Raw genomic sequence first — 22376 nt, 5'->3', positions numbered from 1 at the left:
GAAGCTGACTGCCAAATGATTCTAGTGCCTGTAGCATACATTGCGCGTTAGGACCACGAAGATACGATAAAAGAAATTAGGGCTCATACAGAGGCATATAGACAGAGTGAAACAGGAAAGGAAATGACTTGTAGTGATACAGGGTACCCTCTGCCATTGCACCATATGGTGGCTTGCGGAGTATCGATGTATATGTAGGTACTCTTTCAATTAATACTCCTACTGGGACTCTGATTGAATTTGGAATAACAGACAGATTTTTGCAATATTTATTTCAAAAGATATAACAGGTGTTTAGAAAATTCTTTACTTGCTTTCTTCCAGTTCACACAACACTATATTGCTTAAATGTTACGATTGGTTGCAGTAATTAAATGTTGCCTTCTGACGAGGAACTACTGGTTTCCTGTCATAGCCAATAATGTCTTCCTTGGTGGCCCAATTTCTTCTTCTGCTTCGGCTTCTTCTTCTTCTTCTTCTTCTTCTTCTCCTCCTCCTCCTCCTCCCACCATAGCTAATATTAAAATTTTGGGTTTCAGATACTCTGTTGATGGAAGGAACTGAAACCTCTATAAAATGGCAACTCCTCAAGAGAAGTCACAACGTGTGTCCTAGTTTATTGAGACAAAATTGGATGTTCAGACTCAACAAAACTTCGGAACGAAGTTTGGAAGAGATCCACCATTGCGCCCTCCAATCCATGCACATGACACAAAAAATTTATGGAGACAGGGACAGTGTTGGATAAAGGGAGGAGCGGGCGACCAAGAACATCCGAGGAAAACATCGATCGCATTTTAAACATCTTCACTCGTTCACTTATGAAGTCCATCTGCACTCTTGCCAGACAGTTGCAACTACCATGATCAACTGTGCATAATGTCCTTCACAAGAACTTATGGTTGTATGCTTACAAAGTGCAACTGTTACAGACACTTGAGCCAAATGACAAGCCAAAACGGACCAAGTTTGCACTCAACATGCTGGAACGCCTTTCGTAGGATGAAGCATTACTCAAGCGAGTTTGTTTCTGTGATGAGGCAACTTTTCATGTTTCTGGGACATTAAACAGAAACAATGTGAGAATCTGGGGATCTGAACACCCCCATGTGACTTGGGAGCTTCACCGGGATAGTCCAAAAGTGAATGTAAGGTGTGGAATAATGTGCAACCGAATAATTGGTCCATTTTTCTTCAATGAGTCAACAGTTACTGCAGATGTTTACTTCGACCTTCTGATCGAATATGTAGCACCACAATTGATTGACTTACAACCAACTATCATTTTCCAGCAAGACGGTGCACCACCACATTGGACACTGCATGTTTGTCAGTTCCTCAATGAAACATTTCCAGGTGGTTGGATTGGGAGGGATGGGCCAATTCCTTGGCCACTGCATTTGCCAGATTTTGCTCCCTTGAACTTTTTTTATGGGGGTACATAAAAGATATTGTGTATCAAACACAGATACAGGACATTGCTGACTAGAAGCAAAGGATTCGTAATGCCATTGCCACCATTGATGACGCTATGCTACAGCAAACATGGCAAGAAATTGAGTACTGTCTTGATGTGCTTCATGCAACTAAAGGTGCCAATATAGAGGTCTATCAAACACTGTCAAAAAAACTTTTATAAACACTGATTACAATAAAACAAATGTTGTTAAAATATTTCAACAACTGTCGTTGTAATAAAATTTTGAAGTTATAAAGGGACTTTGTGGACGCCTTGTATATATGTGGAGGTAATTAAAGCATATATGTGGAGAAGTGATGAATGGGGAATCAGTCTAATGATGATAAGGGCCACTAATGGAGTAATCCACTGTCATAAACAACTTTGAAGAAAGATAGATTGTTAGGGGCTGGTGCCTGTGAATGAGCATGTCAAAAATAGTGAAGCTGTGTTGGACACCCATGGCTTATCAGAGAACTTGGAAGTCGGAGGATTATCCCCTCTGTAAGTCAGGTTAGGGAGCAATCTGTGTCAGATCTGATGACAAGGTATAGTGGTGGTGCAGGTGTAATTAGGTCAGAGCATACTGTTTATGTTACATTGTTGAATATGGCGGTCTCGAGCTAAAGATCCCTATGTGTTTCCATATTGACTCAATAACATCAACAATTATGACTACAATGAGCACAGGACCATCAAGATAGGCTCATGGACCAATGGCAATGTGTCACCGAATTATACGAATCACATTTCTTGTTACACCTGGTTGATGGAAGTATTCCAATGTGCGGTCATCCTGGTTAATGGCTGCTTGAAATATGCACCGCCCCATAGATGCTGGCCTTCAGGGGCAGTATCATGCTATGGGAGGCATTCACTTGGCCTTGCATGAGACCTGCAGTTGTAATTGAAGGCATCCATAACAGCTGTGTGATATGTGCAGACCACCTGCATTCTTTCATGCTTGAAGCCTTCCTCACTGGTGATGGCAACTTTCAGCAGAGCAACTATCCATGTCATAAGGCCAGACTCTCACTATAGTCATTTGAGGAACACGATAATGAACTCACACTGCTGTCTTGGCAGCCTAATTCATTTCATCTGAATCTCATGGAACACATCTGAGACACTTTTATTTATTATTTATTTATTTATTTATTTCTTGTTCCGTAGATCCAGTAAGTGAGTCAATCACAAGGATATGGAACGTGTCAAATTGTACAGGTTTCAATTTAAACTTACAATAAATACAAGGGCAATTCAATAGCAAATTGTACATAGTTTAAGTAAGACATACTATAAATACAGTAACAGATACAATGTCAGCTAGATAACATAACTACCATTTGACAGAAAAAGGAGTTTCAAATAAAGATTAAAGATAAAAGCACAAAGTTAAATCAGATATTAGGCCTACAAGAGTAAATACACGTACAGCCAATCTGTTGTTACAAAAAGTGCGCTAATGCCCAAATGCACAATAAAATCAATTGAACTACTTCTAGACACAATAAGTTTAGTGATGGTATACATTTTCTTTCAGGTATTCATCCACAGTATAATAAGATTTCTCTGTCAGGTAATCTTTGAGAACTTGTTTAAATTTTGGCAGTTCTGTATGAACACATTTGATATGTAGTGGTAGAGCATTGAACAGCTTAATGCTGGAGTAGTAAACTCCTTTTTGTACCAGAGTGAGACGTTTCATTTCTAAATGTAGATTGTTTTTGTTTCTGGTGTTATAACCATGGAATTTACTGTTGTCTTGGTAGATGGAATAATTTTTGCACACAAAGGTCAGCAAGGAAAAAATATACTGTGAGGCAGTTGTTAGGATACCTATCTTCCGAAACAAGTGCCTGCAAGAGTGTCTTTGATGGACCCCACACATTATTCTGATTGCTTTTTTTTGGATGGTGAAAATTTTTTTTGCAAGTGGTTGGTTCCCCCAAAATATGATAGCATATGACATCAATGAGTGGAAGTAGCCAAAGTAGGCAACCTTAATAGTGTCAACTTCAGCCACTGAAGAAATTACCCGTAATGCAAATGTTGCCGAGCTAAGTTTTTTACATAGATGAAGAATGTGAACTGACCAATTACATTTACTGTCTATGTAAGCACCCAGGAATTTTGTGTCTTCAACTTTCTGTATTGGTTGATCTCTGCATTTTATGTTAATTTCATCGGGATTACTTTGTGATGTATGGAACCTCATATAATGAGTTTTATCTGCATTGAGCGAGAGACCATTTGAGGAGAACCAATTTAAGATGTCATTAAAAACAGTATTTGTAGTTTTTTCAAGATCATGATCAATCAAATGGTCAATTAGAATTGTGGTATCATCGGCAAACAGGGTAAATTTGCTGTTTGTCTCAGAACAAAGAGGAAGATCATTAATAAAGATGAGGAAAAGCAGTGGGCCCAAAACGGAGCCTTGAGGCACACCACACGTTATCGTGCCCCATTCAGACGAGGCAGGTTCTCCAGAAGAGCCATTTAGCATTACAGTCTGCTTCCGATCACGTAGATATGATTGTAGCCACAAGCCAACAGTACCACCTAAACCATAGTATTCTGCCTTTTTCCAAAGAATTTGGTGGTTTACACAGTCAAAGGCTTTCGTAAGATCACAAAAAATACCCACTGGAGACATTTTTTTGTTAATGGCTTCCAAAACTTGGTTGCTGAAAGAGAATATTGCCTGTTCAGTACAAAGACCGGCACGAAACCCAAACTGATTTTTGCTTAAGATACTGTGGAAGTTGAGATGGTCTACAATCCTCCTGTGCATGAGTTTTTCTAGAATTTTCGAGAAGGTAGTTAATAGGGATATTGGGCGATAGTTTGTAACAATGCTTTTATCCCCTTTTTTAAAGAGAGGAATCACTACAGCCAACTTAAGTCTGTCAGGGACAATCCCATCTTGTAGGGATGCATTGTATATGTTGCATAAGACGGGACTAACAAATTTATAACAGTGTTTCAGTATTTTACTAGAAATATTGTCCACACCAGCAGAATTTTTATTTTTTAATGATCTAATTACTCTTATGACTTCGCTTACAGTAACTGGAGGTAAGGATAACTGTGGGATTCTGTTGCTAATAGCTTTCTGTAGGAGGGACAATGATTCTTCCATAGAACCATTACAGCCTGTCTTCTCTGCTGCTCTCAAAAAATGGTTATTAAATATTTCTGCAACCAACTCAGGTTTCTTTATGATACTGTCCCCTGTATTAATCTCTATCTGAGACATGTTCCCTGTTGTCCTGCCAGTTTCCCTCTTTATTACATTCCATATAGTTTTAATTTTATTTTCTGAGCTTTCAATTTCTGATTTTATGCACATACTTTTAGATTTATTTATAACCTTCTTGAGAATGCTACAGTAAAGTTTGTAGTGTTGTTGTTTCTTTGGATCATTACAAGTCCTGAGAGAACTGTATAACATCCTCTTTGTTCTACACGATGTTATTATCCCTGTAGTGATCCAAGACTTCTTGGCATTGCCTATATGACTATTTCTAACTACTTTTTTGGGAAAGATGGACTCAAATACAGACATGAATTCATTTAAAAATGAATTGTACTTTTTGTTTACATCTGTTTCCCTATAAACTCGGCTCCAGTCTATCTCTTTTAGGCTATCATTGAATTTTTTAAGGCCCTGTTCATTTATTATCCTAAAAGATTTCCAAGAATGCTCGGAACTGTTGCATACACTGATGTAATTGAGCCTAAGCAATTGACCACCATGATCAGAAAGGCCAAGGATTGGATGTACAGTGATCTCATTGCATTTAGACTTATCTATAAATATATTATCTATCAGACTTTTACTGTTAACAGTAATCCTAGTTGGGAAATCTACTATTGCCATCAGATTATAAGACTCCATTAAATGTACTAAATCAGCTTTACTATTGCTCTCATTTAGGAAATCAACATTAAAGTCACCAGTAATTATCAAGTTCTTGGACTTTGAGTACAGTATGGATAATAAAGAATCTAAGTGCTTAAGAAATACATTGAAATTCCCTGAGGGAGATCTATACAATGCTAACACTACAGCTGTGAAGTCATTTACAGTAATCTCAACACCACATACTTCAATTTGTTGCTCTATACAATAGCTCTTTAAATCTAATGCATTGTAAGATATGTTGTTTTTTACATAAATTACCACTCCACCTTTTTCCATGATGGTTCTAGAGTAATGCGTTGCCTGACAGTAACCACTTAGCTGTAACCTTTCAATATCCTTCACATGATGTTCACTAAAACATAATACATCAGTATCTTTTATTCCTTGTGGTTCCTCTAACAGAACAGTAATGTCATTTACTTTATTACCAAGTCCTCCCACATTTTGGTGAAAAATCGTCATTTCTTTGGAATTAGAGACAGATCTAAACTTTTGCCTAAAAAATTATCGGTAGCTACAGACACAGTACGTTCATTACTAACAATTTCCTGAAACATTTGAGTTTGAAACCGAGTCTGACTTGATGGTTGGAGCCATTCAAGTGCGATTGGTTCCAACTTTGGGGTACATTTGTGGACTTCTTCCAATATTTTTGTTTTTATGAGGGTACCTAATACTTTTTTTCCTGATCTGTTCAGGTGCATACCGTGTCTTGTAAATAATTCTCGTCCAAAACTGCTTACATCTACAACACAAGTATTTTTAAAATGCTTACACAACTTTGCTAACTTAGAGTTCGTTTGTGAGATAGCCTCATTTACACAGGACTGTGGAATTAAGTCATGTCTCTTTGGAATGTTCACAACAAATACCTTAGACTGATGAAGCGCCGATATTTTCTTCCTGAGCGACTGTATGGCATCATTCCCTTCGTTGCAGGCAACGTTGTTTGAGCCACCTATTAAGATCACACACTCGTTTTTTACTTTTTCAGGATCACACCCCGCTACAACTTCTTGAAGTTTAGCACCTGGCTTCACAATTCCACAAACATCGGCAGCATTAAAACTGCTTTTCACTATATCAGCCATGCCTCTACCATGACTATCAGCGAAAATGTGAAAACGATTTGTTGATGTTTCACTCACAGCAGACTGGATCACACCACTGCCACTTTCATTGCTGTTAACTGAACGTTGTGGCTTTGGAAGATCAAACCTAACCTTTTTCCGATAGTTTATCGGCACACTCTTCTTACGATTGTTTTCACTTTCAGTGAGACTATTACTAGAACAAAGTACATCAAAATTGTTTACATTCTCGAACCTCGAAACATTTGCTGTACACGAATTTTTAGTGCCGATTGTTTGACGCTTGTTGTGTACTACCTTCCATTCTGATGATTTATCAGCGTCATTTTGCACCAATGTAGCCATGTTCTCCCGAAAGTTTTTGTCCTTCTGTCTGTCTTGAAGCAATGGATCCATGTTTCGCTTCGACTTCAGTTCCATATTTTCGGACTTCAGGCTGTCGATTTCTATTCTTAGACTGCTGATTACACATTGCAAACTAGCAATACGCTCATTATACTTTAATAATTGACTTTTGCAACTTACACACGAATTTTTAACGGCTTCACTGTAACTTATTTTAGGAGTAAAATCGCGGATATCTACACACGCCGCCATCTGTCAAGTGCCAGATGCATGCGCACAAACTACCAGTTCATAATTTGATAGAGTGACCTGTGCATAGATGTCTGGTGCCACACACCTCTGGAAACCTACCAAGGACAGATGAATCCATGGCATGCTGAGCTGCTACTGTATTCTATTCCAAAGGTGGGCCAACATGGTACTGAGCAGGTTGGTCGTAATGTTTTAGCTCATCAGTGCATGTGCACAGGTAACAAAATATTAACCATTAAGGGATATAAACAGAAAAAAAAACATATTTTTAGGTCAAATGTTGTATTATCCAATGTTATGTAAAGCGGAAGTTCAGAAAACAGATGTGAGATTTAACTTAAGATATAAAAAAATTATGATTTTTAAGACATTTTGTTAATGATGATATGCAAATGAATACATACTTATGGAAACTTTTTAAAAAATTCTTTTCATGGAGGAATATGACTTTTTATAGGAACTACTGTAAATGATACATTTACGGTTAATGGTGCTAATTCTGAAACTATAGGCAGAGCTTTAATTTCTACTTTTAAATAAACACAAGCAATTTTATAGAGAGCTTCATACAATGAGACATGTGAAAATGTATTTGCATGGACAAAAGAATTAGTTTCTTTCAACATTCTCACTTTATGTCTCTGTTACATCCCTCCAACTTTCTGTACTTTATGTTTGTTATGAAGTAGAAATTTATACAAGGGTTGCCCAGAAAGTGATGCACCACATTTTTTTTCTCAGCCGAAAACAATGCTAAGAATGCAAAACATTACATATTTATTATCTGAAGTCTCATGAGTGAGCATGCCAAGTTTCCTTCACTTCTGACAGATAGCGTAGCTGCAGGACAGTTTCGAAATGGCGTCTGTAGGTAATGTATGTTACAAGCAATGTGCCATCATTGAATTTCTCACTGCAGAGAAAGAAACTGTAGGGAATATTTAAAAACACTTGTGCAAAGTCTATGGAGCATCTACTGTCGACAAAAGGACAGTTAGACACTGGGCATGGAGGACCTAGCTCCCTCGGACTTCTACTTGTTTGGGGCATTAAGGGATGCCATTCGTGGAAGACATCTGAGGATGATGAGGAGGTGATTCACACAATGAAGAACTGGTTCCACCACCAGGACAAGGACTGGTATCAACAGGCATATATGCCCTTGTTTTTTGCTGGAGCAAGGCCATAGAATGGGATGGAGATTACATGGAAAAATTGGGCGTGTAGATAAAACACCATTCTTTTCTGTGTATAATTCTCATTATGTTCAATGAAGAATTGTTGAAGGAAAAAATGTGGCAACCTTCGTATAAAGCTCACCAATAGTTTGTGTGTTGGCAGTACTAATTACACTGAAGAGCCAAAGAAACTGGTACGCCTGCCTAATATTGTGTAGGGCCCCGTGCGCATGCAGAAGTGCCGCAACATGACGCGGCATGGACTAATGCTTGAAGTAGTGCTGGAGAGAATCGACACCATAAATCCTGCAGGGCTGCCCATAAATTTGTAAGAGTATGAACAGCATGTTGCAAGGCACCCCATATATGCTCAATAATGTTCATGTCTGAGGAGTTTTGTGGCCAGCGGAAATGTTTAAATTCAGAAGAGTGTTCCTGGAGCCACTCTGTAGCAATTCTGGACATGTGGGGTTCACATTCTCCTGCTGGAATTGCCCAGCATGAGTGGATGCAGGTGATCAGACAGGATGCTTATGTACGTGTCACCTGTCAGAGTTGTATCTAGAAGTATCAAGGGTCCCATATCACTCCAACTGCACATGCCCCACACTGTTACAGGGCCTCCACCAACATGAACAGTCCCCTGCTGACACACAGGGTCCATGGATTTATGAGGTTGTCCCCATACCTGTAAATGTTCATCTGCTTGATATAATTTGAAGCAAGACTCATCCAACCAGGCAACATGTTTCCATTCATCAACAGTCCAAAGTCAGTGTTGATGGGCCCAGGTGAGGCAGAATGCTTTGTCTTGTGCAGTCATCAAGGATACATGAGTGGGCCTTTGGTACCATGTGCCCATATAGATGATGTTTTATTGAACTGTTCACATGCTGACGCTTGTTGATGACCCAGCAGTGAAATCTTCTGCAGCAATTTGCAGATGGGTTGCTGTTCTGTCACACTGAACATTTCTCTTCAGTCATCATTGGTCCCATTGTTGCAGGATCTTTTTCCAGCCACAGTGATGCCGGAGATTTGATGTTTCACCAGATTCCTGGTATTCACAGTACACTCGTGAAATGGTCACACGGGAAAATCCCCACTTCATCAGTACCTCAGAGACACTGTGTGCCATTGTTCGTGCGCTAACTTTAACACCACTTACAAACTCACTTAAATCTTGATAACCTGCTGTTGTAGCAGCAGTAACCACTCGAACAACTGTGCCAGACACTTGTTGCCTTATATAGGTGTTGCTGGCTGCACTGCCACATTCTGATTGTTTACATATATCTGTATTCAAATACAAATGCATATGCATGCCTATACCAGTTGCTTTGGCGCTTCAGTGTATAAATGTACCATGTACAACAGTTCCTAAAAAATTCATATTCTACATTAAAAAGTATTTTTAAAAGTTATCATGAAATTATTCTGAGTGTAGACATCACTGTAAAATGATGAACCAACATTTCAGCTACTATGGCAAGTTGTATTCATCAGGTTATGAAATAGTGCTGGGACAATGTAACCTGGCAAAATTACTAAAAATAAAAATTTGCAGTATCTGGTGAGCAATGGACCTCCATTCACAAAGGATTCAGTCAACTTCACCACACTTTTTGATGTGATGTTGCTGTTCGCAATTGTGCCAGCAAGAGATGATGAGGCCAGCAAGAGATGATGAATACTTTACAAAAGTGAGTTGCCTTCAAAAAATAACCATTTCTTCATGGTGAAAGAGAAATTTTGTGGACAGATGGATGGTGTAGCAATGGGATCTTGCCTTTCACTATTAGCAATGGACTTCCTCATGGAACACATGAGAAATTTGCACTTCGTCCCACACTGTGCAACAAAAATGCTGACAATACTTCCATCTTCTACCTTCATAGAGGAACAGAACCCACCATCTCTTGCCAGTATCACAGTGTACCAACAAAAGTGTACAGAATACAGTGGAATTATCTCTTTTTGGAAAAGTACCTGTCACCAACTTTGACACAGTAGCCAGGAAGCCCACTTCCACTGGCATATCTGTATGCTACATCTGGCCATCATAGAAACCAGAATTCAGTACCACCATCATAGAAACCAGAATTCAGTACCACACACTCTGACCATAACAGCTCACTGGATCTGTAAGGCAGACAATGTCAGTTTGGGTGTGAAGAAGCTGTATACCATCTTAAGAGATAATGGTTACAATGAAGAAACCTGTCCACAAAGAAAGAGATTGACAGGGAAGGGGAAGAGGAGGTGGAACAACCATACACCATTCTTCTATTGCACAGAAAATAGTCAGCAATCATGTGGGGAAAATTCTTCACTGAGAGAGCATTAAACTGATCTATTGCAACAGAACAAAACTGCAGACCCTGCTTTGCTCCACCAAAGATGTCATCAGTACACTGCAAAGAGTCAGCTGTGAGTGCAGATGAGTTAGCAACAGGCACATGACTAAAATAACATTGACATGTGGCTGGGACAACTTGAAGAAAAATCAATTGTGTCAGAACATAAAATCAAAGCATAGGAACATAGACTTCAAGGAGGCTTGGTTTCCAGCTATGCAGCCACTTACATTCAGTAAGATACAGGGTAACTCAAGCAGTCCTCCAATAGGATATGTGCTGATGGTTGCAATTTTACATCTTGTTTGCTGCCAATGCAAGCAATGCTGGCATGCAGATGGACTGCACTTGTGAGGCTGCCTCATCACGTAAAGATCCTCCCTTAATTTTCAGCATTGGAAATATTAATTTTAAATAGCATTGATTCCAAGTGTCACCCAATTTATACGCAGTGTATATAAAGAAAGCTCCAGAAATGAATCTTTACACATATTATTAATTATATACATAATACAATTCATTAGGTGCTGCATTGTGGAAATGACATGACTGAAGCATAGTGACTTATTTCCAGATTTTAATGTTTTATTCCCAATTAGTATTAATTACCACAAAGTCACAAGCACCGTCAATTTTCACATGGAATCACAAATTAGTATAGAAAAAATGTGTTGCAGAATTGTACACTGTCTTCACAACCACAGCATGTCAAAGACCTAAATGAACTGTTCACCATCACAGTCACAGCATGAGTTATGCATTTGGTTGCCAAAGAAGGATAGCATATACCTCGCATATTGTTCCAGGAACTTCTAGAAAGTTGTATAAATCAAATTAGTATGTAAGTGACTATTGTTTTTAAGTTTTACTATCATTTAAATTTAATGAATGTATTTTACATATATTAATTTTTTTAGAGATTATGAAAATGGCAGGTAATGAGAGTACAGGGTTATTCTAAATGATGGACCCATTTTCAAAAATTCATTTGTATTCAAGTACAAATCTAAAATGAACAAGCTTTATACCAATGAAAAGAGGAAGTTTCAAAGTTTTTGGTGGGCGGCAGTGGCCGGGCAGTGATGGTTTGAGAAACGACTGTGGAGCACAGGGTTATCTGTGTTCTTGAGTTCGCAAAAAGTGAGTCGTAAATTGCAGTGCAGCGGGAATTTCATATCAAATTCAGTATTCAACCACCAACTTGCAAAAGCATTAGCCATTGGTTTAAGCAGTTTAAACAGACCGGGAGTGTGTGCAAAGGAAAACGCACTGGCCAACTGCGTGTGTCAGATGATGATGTCCGACAGATTCAAGAAAGCTTTTTTTGCACAGTCCCAGTAAGTCTATCAATAGAGCTAGTCAAGAACTTGAAATACCTCAATCAATACTACAGAAAGTTCTGAGACGGCGTTTGCTGTACAAGCCCTACCGATTATAACTTGTGCCAGGCTCTCAACCCCAATGACAAAGAGAAGCAATTTAATTACAAATTATTAAATTTATTAAATTGATATCAAACATTATGAAAAAAACTTTGAAACATCCTATTTTCATTGGTATGAAGCTTGTTCATTTTGGATTTGTACTTGAATAAATACGAAGTTTTGAAAATGGGTCCATCATTTAGAATAACCCAGCATTGCAAAAATAGTGAAAATATTTCTAAAGCTATTAACTTTATGTTATGCTTAGACCTTCATTTGATGTCAGTTGCAAGTCAATAAAAATATAAATAGTGACATTTGTCTTGAATAACTTTAAAATGACTTCGCAAGATACGAATAAGTGATAATATACAACAGTCCAAGGTTGGTTGGTTGAATTGGGAAGGGACCAAGCAGCAAGGTCATTGGTCCCATCAGATTAGGGAAGGATGGGGAAGGGAGTTGGCCATACCATTTGAAAGTAACCATCCTGACATTTGCCTGAAGCGATGTAGGGTAATCACAGAAAACCTAAATCAGGATGGCCGGACGTGGGTTTGAACCATCATCATCCCAAATGCGAGTCCAGTGTGCCAACAACTGGCCACCTTGCTTGGTCTATGGTACAACCTCGTGGGACAGAAAGTTGGCTGGATCTAAGAGAGACATAATTTGTAAATGATGTAAGAAGCAAAATCTTTTGGCTATGTAAATATGTCATTGTATGATGCTTTCCTCAAAAGTGTTGTGTGTTCATTCACAAACAGAAATTTATTTAGAAGCTCCAACTACAGTTACAGAGTTAGCACCATTTACAATAGGCCTACAATAAGCTGTACTCCACCATGAAACAAATTTTTAAGAAGTTTCCATAAGTTTATATTCATCTGCATGTTATCATTTAGCAAAATGTTTTCAAAATCATGATTTTTGTTTAATTTTATGCCCCAGTTAAATCTCACTTTTCTCTTAGGTTTAATGTTTCTCTCTTTGTTTCTTGGACATTCTTTGTACAGAACTCTGGATACTACAGCATGATTTTGGATGTTTATAAAGTTTTTTAGCACTTGGGTGAAACTTTGCAACATATATATTTTTCCATTTATTATCAATAGTTACATATGCGACAATTTAGACCATGAAAATTAGTTTTCTAAAAAATGACTGTGAAAGCATATCAAGCAGCGTAAATATACCTATCTTATCTTGCAAACTCATTTTAAAGTTATTCAAGATGAACGTCACTATTTATATTTTTATTGACTCGCAACTGACATCAAATGAAGGTCTTGGCATAACATAAAGTTAATAATTTTAGAAATATTTAAACTATTTTTACAATACTATCATTACATGTTATTTCCGTAAATCTCTAAAAGGACTGACAAATATAAAATACACCCATTAAATTAAAATTATGATAGAACTTAAAAACAAAAGTCACATACATTTATACAACTTTCTGGAAGGTCCTGGAACAATACACAAGGTATATATATTTCTAAAGGTTTTTGGCAGCCAAATGCAGCACTCATACTGTGACTGTGACAATTAACAGTTTGTGAAGGTGTTTGACTTGCTGTGGCAATGAAGAAAATTTAAAATTTTGCAACACATTTGTTCTGTACTAATCTGTGATTCCATATGAAAACTGACTGCGATTTGTGACTTTGTGGTAATTAATACTGACTGGAAATAAAACATCAAAATTTGGAAACAAGTCGTTACATTTCAGCGATGTCATTTTCACACAGCTGACCTCATATACTCCTTGCAGTGTACTGATGACATCTTTGGTGGAGCCAAGCAGCTCTGCAATTTTGTTGCTGTTACAATAGATCAGTTTAATGCCCTCTCAGAGAAGAATTTTCCCCAAGTGGCTGCTGACAATCTACATATGCAATAGAAAAATGGGGTGTGCGATAGAACAATGGTGTATCATTGTCCAGCCTCCTCATCCCTGTCAATCTCGTTCTTTGTGGACACAGTTTTTCACTGTAACTATTAACTCTGAAGATTGTATTCAACTTCTTCAGTCCCAACTTAACATTATCTGCATTACAGCCATTATGATCAGCATATGTAATACGGAATTCTGGCATCTATGATGGCCGGACATAGAATACAAGTATATATCAGTGGAAGTGTGCATTCTTAATATTGTCAATACTGAATTCTCACAGCACGAGTGACACATCTGGAACCAAGAAAGAATAGTATATACCTCGAGTATCGTTCCAGGAATTTCCAGGAAATTCTATAAATCAAATTACTATCTAGATAACTAACATTTCAATTTAATGGATCTATTTTATGTGTGTAAATTCGTTTAGTGATTTATTAAAATTACAGGTATTATAATCGGTATTGTAAAAACAGTGGAAAATTTTTCTAAAGCAATTAACTTTGTTATACTGATACCTTAATTGGATATTGTTTGTAAATCAATAAACATATAAATAGCGATATTTGTCTCGAATAACTTTAAAATGATTTTGCAAGATAAGAATCAGAGGTAATACACTTATACAGTACAAGCTGACGGGACAGAAATTTGGAGGGATCTAAGAGAGTGGTAAACTGTGAATGCTGTAAGAAGTTAAAACTTTTGTCTCTGCAAATACACTATGTGATCAATAGTGTCCGGGCACCTGGCTGAAAATTACTTACAAGTTTGTGGCACCCTCCATTGGTGATGCTGGAATTCAATATGGTGTTGGCCCACCCTTAGCTTTGATGACAGCGTCCACTCTCACAGGCATACGTTCAATCAGGTGCTGGAAGGTTTCTTGGAGAATGGCAGCCCATTCTTCACAGAGTGCTGCACTGAGGAGACGTTCAATCAGGTGCTGGAAGGTTTCTTGGGGAATGGCAGCCCATTCTTCATGGAGTGCTGCACAGAGGAGAGGTATTGATGTCAGTCGGTGAGGCCTGGCACAAAGTCCCAAAACATCACAAAGGTGTTCTATAGGATTCAGGCCAGGACTCTGTGCAGGCCAGTCCACACGACCGCACCATAACACCACTGCCTCCAAATTGTATTTTGGCACTACACACATGCTGGCAGATGATGTTCACGAGGCATTCACCATACCCACACCCTGCCATCGGATCACCACATTGTGTACTGTGATTCGTCACTCCACACAACATTTTTTCCACTGTTCAATCATCGAATGTTTATGCTCCTTACACCATGCGAGGCATCGTTTACACCAAGCGATGCGTCGTTTGGCATTTACCGGCATGATGTGTGGCTTATGAGCAGCCGCTCGATCATGAAATCCAAGTTTTTTCACCTCCTGCCTAACTGTCATAGTACTTGCAGTGGATCCTGATGCAGTCTGAAATTCTTGTGTGATCGTCTGGATACATGTCTGCCTATTATAAATTACGACCCTCTTCAGCTGTCGGTGGTCTCTGTCAGTCAACAGATGAGGTCGGCCTGTGGATGTACCTATGGATGTTTAAGAGTGTGGAAATCTCGTGTTCAGACATATGACACAAGTGACACCCAATCACATGACCACATTTGAAGTCCGTGAGTTCCACGGAGTGCCCCATTCTGCTCTCTCATGATGTTTAGTGACTACTGATGTCACTGATATGGACTACCTGGTGGTAGGTGGCAGCACAATGCAACTAATATAAAAAACATATGTTTCTGTGAGTGTCCAGATACTTTCAATTACATAGTGTATGTTGTCATACACGTCATTGCCTGAAGCTCTCCTAAAAATTAGGGGTTCATTCAAAAGTAGAAATTTTTACAGAAGCTCCACCTATAGTTTCAGAGTTAGCAGCATTAATTGTAAATGTATCATTTGCAACAACTCCTATAGAAAGTCATAGTCCACCTTAAAAAGGATTTTTAGTAAGTTTCCATATATTTATATACTTTTATTGTTATTTATTAGAGTACTAATTGTGATATAACGTTGTTGTATATTTAACTCTCAGTTTTCAAATAGAAAAATATCTATGTGGCAAATTTTCACCTAAGTACTAGAAAACTTTATAAATATCCAGAGTCATGATTTAAATACTTTACAAATAAAAATAAATTCAAATGTGGCTAAAAAACAGGGTGGTATCTTAAGTTTCAGTAATGCCAAGCTCTCTCTCTCTCTCTTTCTCTCTCTCTCTCTCTCTCTCTCTCTCTCTGTGTGTGTGTGTGTGTGTGTGTGTGTGTGTGTGTGTGTGTGTGTGTGTGTGTGGGAGGTGGGGGGGGGGGGGAGGGGGGGGAGGAAGGGGCAGGAGGTGGTGTTGCCCATATGTATGCATGTATTACTTGTGATTATCTAATGTCTGTAACATTTTTAGTTTAAAGTATTATTTATGACATTCTACTTTGGAATGCTGGGCTGAGAAAAACTGCAACTAACTAACAAAAAAGTTCGTAACATGAAGGCTGGACAGATACATTATGTGAAATGAATCTTTTAACTGCAAAACATAAATGTTTGATACATACTGTGCTCAGCAGCTGACATGAATCTAAGGACCTTCATAGTGACTAAAAGTCTAAATCAGCTGCATTAGAGTTTAAAAGCTAATCGTATACAGCCAATAGCCAATGCTGAACATAAAGTCTTATATTATTTTTCTTAATATAATTAAAATCCAGTGTTGATGCAGGTTGTTATTAATGACATATTTCTGAATGATTTTGGGTTGATTGATGCAAGTAAATGGAAAATAAAACAAATTTTCATGGGAAAGTATAGAACAAAATGGCAGCTATGCAAATTTGCAGCATTCTTACCAGATTCCACAAAGCATGCATTTGGTTCTGCTGGTAAAGGTGTCAGTTTGCTATGGCCAATTACATGTTGATCTTTTACCAATACTAAAGACATTGGCAGGCTGTCGGAAGACTGCTGAAGAGTGCGTAACCTTTGACAAAATAAAATTTCACATTAAAGATAGGCTGAGACTTTTCAATTTAAAGATAATTGATCAGATTCTAAAAGGACTGGGGAAATGCACAGTATACTCTGGGTGACACTCAAGTAAATCACACTGATGTAACATACATATGTAAATCCTGGAAGAATAAGGAATAGGAACACTGCCTTTGGAACAACAGTGAATAGTGAGAACAAGAAGGGGTTTTGAAAATTTGGAGACTAGTACTACAACAGACATGTAAAGGAGAAAGGAGGAGGAGAGGGTGGAAAAGAGAAAAGCAAGTAAATAAGTTGCTTGCATGAGGTTTGAAACATGGGAATAAAACAGAATGAAAGGGAAAACTGTGAAACAAAGGAGTTTTTTAAAAAAGGAGAAAGTTAAGATGGTGGTTTTAATGCTTCAATGTTCTACAGGTACATAGCCTCCTCCCTTATTGCGTACAATGCACAGAATTTTCATACAAGCATGTGAAACTGTCAGAAAATTCCTTCTTTATGATGTTGTTCAACTTGTGTATCACACTGCCTCGAATGTCGGTTATGTTGTCATAGCACTGACTCTTCATGTGAATCTCTGCACTTTGTCATTTTGTGGAAGTTTTGTATTGGTAACACCAACTCGCATCACTGGTGATGATTTGATGATTTTTTCCAGAAAAGAATTGCCTGAAATTTGGCATTTTAGTCTAACCATGGCAGTATCTTTTCGTATAATTTTTCATCGGGAGACAAAGTGTTTATGGCGGACTTTGCACACACTTTTCTCATCTTCAAAACATTCTGGGGAATGTCTTGAACACTTGATTTCGAGCAAGCTCTTTTTATGGAGCAACTGCAACTGTTCATGTCCATTTTGAAAAACGAAGAAAACTGCAGGACAGTTGCTGTCCAGTGGTTTTCTTCATTTTTCAAAATGGACTTGATTTAGAGATGTTGCTTCATTATGATTTGTGAGACAGCAACGTTGCCGCACTGCAGCCACATGTCCACTACTGAACTCTGCCTGCGCACAACTGACTGGTCAAATGATCATCTCTGTTATTTACATTTGTTAGTTCAAGATGCCGCCATACAGGTAATTACTGCATTGACATTGCCTGTACACCAGGAATAAAATCAGTCTCGGAGCTTTTTGGGTGGTCTGTGTGTGTGTGTGTGTGTGTGTGTGTGTGTGTGTGTGTGTGTGTGTGTGTGTGTGTGTGTGTGAGAGAGAGAGAGAGAGGGAGAGAGAGAGAGAGAGAGAGAGAGAGAGAGAGAGAGATAGAGCTTTATCAGAGGCTCATTATAACATTAAATCCATCTTTAACTGACATGGAATGATGTAAGGAGTGATGGGTTATTTCAGGGAGAAGACCAGACAGTGAGGTCATCGGTCTCGTCGGATTAGGGAATGACGGGGAAGGAAGTCGGCCGTGCCCTTTCAAAGGAACCATCCCGGCATTTGCCTAGAGCGATTTAGGGAAATCATGGAAAACCTAAATCAGGATGGCCAGACGCGGGATTGAACCATCGTCCTCCCGAATGCGAGTCCAGTGTGATTTAAGGAGCGATTTCATGTTTCTCCCATTGCAATTAAATGAACTACGTCCAATGTTGTGATGTCACGAATTCTGTTGAAAGCTACAAATCCACCTTTACTTATATGTTTCTTCAATGCTCTTTTATATGCCACTGTCTTGATAAGGAAACTAAACTACATTTTTTGTACACTTGCAGAATTTATCCAACTTTTGCTAGTGCTGAAGATTGAAAATCAGGTGCAAGAATTTTACACTTTGTTCACTTCTCGACTAGCATTAGAAAATATTCAAGAAGCTCCCGTTTATGAATATATAAAGGAAAAGTGCACTTAATAGCTTTACATATTGTCTATGAGGGTCATTCAATAAGTAATGCAACACAATTTTTTTTCTCAAAGCAGGTTTGTTTTATTCAGGACTCCAATACACCATATTATTTCTCAGTCTTCTGGCTACAAAATCCTATTTTCCAAATAATTTCCATTCAATGCAATGGCCTTATGCAACCTTATTGGAAGGGCCTGTATGCCCACGTGATACCACTTTACTGGTCAACCCATCTTGCTGCAGCTATAACCTCCCCATCATCCACATACTGCTTTTAGAGTGCATCCTTCATTAGGCCAAACAGATGGAAGTCAGAAGGTGCAAGATCTGGGCTGTAAGCTGGATGAGGAAGCACAGCCTACTGAAGTTCTGTGAGCTCCTCTCAAGTGTGCAGACTTGTGTGAGGCTTGCATTGTCATGGAGAAGTTCGTTCGCATTTTTGTGGCAATGCGAATACACTGAAGTCATTTCTTCAATACGCTTGAAGAGTTGATCATTGCATCAAGAGGGAGGACATCAGACAGAATAACCCCTTTCGAGACCCAGAAGATCGGCTGAGAGTGCAGGTTGAACTTTTTCTCCAGAGGGGGGGTGGTTTTGCACCACTCCTGAATTCCCGTTTTGCGATTGCCTTGAACTTTTTCTGTAAACACTCAACATTGTCAGTGTCAGAACAGAAATTTTCGTTTTGATCTGTTAGGTAGCCTTAAATCTGCCTCCTATTACTCTTGCTAAACAGATAAACCTTCCTCCCTTTTTTTATATTCCTATTTACTTCCATATTCAGGGATGCTGGAACCGCCTTATGATCACTGATTCCGTTCTGCAATTACAGAGTCGAAAAGTTTGGGTCTGTTTGTTATCAGTGGGTCCAAGATGTTATCTCCATGAGTTGGTTCTCTGTTTAATTGCTCGAGGTAATTTTCGGAGAGTGCACTCAGTATAATGTCAGTCGATGTTCTGTCCCTACCACCCGTCCTAAACATCTGAGTGTCCCAGTCTATATCTGGTAAATTGAAATCTCCACCTAAGACTATAACACGCTGAGGAAATTTATGTGAAATGTATTCCAGATTTTCTCTCAGTTGTTCTGCCACTAATGCTGCTGAGTCGAGAGATTGGAGAGCCAATTATTAACCTAGCTCGGTTGTTGAGTATAACCTCCACCCATAATAATTCACAGGAACTATCCACTTCTATTTCACTACAGGATAAACTACTACTAACCGGTTGCATGCAATCTATCCTTTCTAAACATCGTCTGTGCCTTTGTAAAAATTTCAGCAGAACTTATCTCTGGCTTCAGCCAGCTTTCCATACCTATAATGATTTCAGCTTTGGTGCCTTCTATCAGTGCTTGAAGTTCCGGTACTTTACCAACGCAGCTTCGACAGTTTACAATTACAATACTGATTGCTGCTTGGTCCCAACATGTCCTGACTTTGCCCTGCACCCTTTGAGGCTGTTGCCCTTTCTGTACTTGCCCGAGGCCATCTAACCTAAAAAACCACCCAGTCCACGCCACACAACCCCTGCTACCCGTGTAGCCGCCTGCTGTCCTGCTGTGTGTACTGTGTGTAGTGGACTCCTGACCTGTCCAGCAGAACCCGAAACCCCACCACCCTATGGTGCAAGTCAAGGAATCTGCAGCCCACACGGTCGCAGAACCGTCTCAGCCTCTGATTCAGACCCTCCACTCGGCTCCGTACCACAGGTCCGCGGTCAGTCCTGTCGACGATGCTGCAGGTGGTGAGCTCTGTTTTCATCCCGCTAGCAAGACTGGCAGCCTTCACCAAATCAGATAACCGCCGGAAGCCAGAGAGGATTTCCTCCAATCCATAGCGACACACATCACTGGTGCCGACATGAGCGACCACCTGCAAATGGGTGCACTCTGTAGCCTTCATGGCATCCGGAAGGACCCTTTCCACATCTGGAATGACTCCCCCTGGTATGCACACGGAGTGCACATTGGTTTTCTTCCCCTCCCTTGCGGCCATATCCCTAAGGGGCCCCATTACATGCCTGACGTTGGAGCTCCCAACTACCAGTAAGCCAACCCTCTGTGACCGCTCAGATCTTGCAGACTGAGGGGCAACCTCTGGAAAAAGACAAGCAGCCATGTCCGGCCGAAGATCAGTATCAGCCGGAGACAGAGCCTGAAACCGGTTCGTCAGATAAACTGGAGAGGCCTTCTGTTCAGCCCTCTGGAATGTCTTTCGCCCCCTGCCACACCTCGAGACAACGTCCCACTCTACCGGGGGTGAGGGGTCAGCCTCAATGTGGGCAGTAACCTGGGTAGCTACAGCCATAGTCCGATCAGGGGATGTGTGGGACGAGCTGGCCGTCCCCGACAAACCCCCGTCCGGACCCCCACAGTGATGCCCATTGGCAACAGCCTCAAGCTGTGTGACCGAAGCCAACACTGCCTGAAGCTGGGAGCGAAGGGATGCCAACTCAGCCCAATTCAAAGTGATGAACCCATCTTTCACATCCTGCGACAATGTTCAACAAAAAACTGACACAATCAGCCTCATAACATGCAAGCAATTCCACACAGATGGTTTTTTTTTTTTTTTTTTTTTTTTTACAGTCTTCTGTCAGGTGGTGAGGAACCCAGTGGGCACACCTTTGAGTACCTCAACTGATGGACGAGTGTGTTAGCAGTACCAACAGTGAGGTGTTTGATTGTGATCCATTGATCACCTCAAATGAGAGTGTCTCCACATTCTGACATTGCAGTAACAGCTGTGTGTGGCCATCTGGCAAGCACGGTGAGATTGGTCAGGTTTCTGCAACCTTGTTGCAGTTTTATCAGATTCCTCACCTGATGACTCATCATGTTTTTGTTCACTGTCAGGTCTCTACAGACATTGTGCAAGTGCCTATGAATATCTGTGCTGCTCTGATTTTCTGCCATGAAAGAAAAACAACGATAGCGCTCTGCTTGGAAAGCACCTCCATTACAGGCATCACTTTGAATGGTACATATAGTGGCACCACCTATCGGAACTTCATGAAACTATAGATGCTGAAGCAGGAATATCCATGATGTCCCCACAACACAGTCCGCATGTTTTCAACTGAAATTGCCCAAAGAAAAAAATGTGTTGCATTACTTATTGATCACTCCATTGTACATTTATATGATTATCAGAGCACAATGCAAATTATTTTGCCATCATTATGTATCCATCATCCAGATATATACTCATTTACATTTATTTACAGTTCTTTGGATGTAGCCATCAAGTTTATGGCCTCTTCAAATGTCATACTTAGGTTAAAGCAATAAAGACACTGTAATAAATAGAAATGATACTTACATATGGTATAATAATGATATATACAGATATCTTAATGTTTTTTTTAGACATTACATGTTGTAAGAACAGTCCTTTTGCTTAGAATTCACTTAGTGAATACAAACATTTAATTATTCGAAAAGATCTTTACTTCCTGTGAAACAGCTTTGATTCAAAGTATGCAGTAGCTCGTTCCTCTTTTACCTTACTCAATACATTACTTATTGCTTTTTTCTGTAATATCAACCCTTACAATTTCTATCAGTGGTCTAACCCT

At 39.3% G+C, this 22376-nt stretch overlaps 1 protein-coding gene across 10 annotated transcripts in view; it reads right to left on the bottom strand.

Moving 5' to 3' along the window:
* The window catches only part of LOC126479634 (N-alpha-acetyltransferase 80), a 149111-nt gene that overhangs the window by 33077 nt on the left and 93658 nt on the right, over positions 1-22376 (bottom strand). For all 10 annotated transcript variants that reach the window (XM_050103807.1, XM_050103810.1, XM_050103802.1 and 7 more), the window contains one exon: positions 16803-16933. In XM_050103807.1, the coding sequence (XP_049959764.1) occupies positions 16803-16933 (131 nt within the window). The remainder of the gene's footprint in view (positions 1-16802; positions 16934-22376) is intronic.

Source organism: Schistocerca serialis, chromosome 1 (assembly GCF_023864345.2).
Source record: "Schistocerca serialis cubense isolate TAMUIC-IGC-003099 chromosome 1, iqSchSeri2.2, whole genome shotgun sequence".
Classification (NCBI taxonomy): Eukaryota; Metazoa; Arthropoda; class Insecta; order Orthoptera; family Acrididae; genus Schistocerca; species Schistocerca serialis.
The sequence above is the reverse complement of the archived record's forward strand: the minus strand, read 5'-3'. Positions and strand labels throughout refer to the sequence as shown.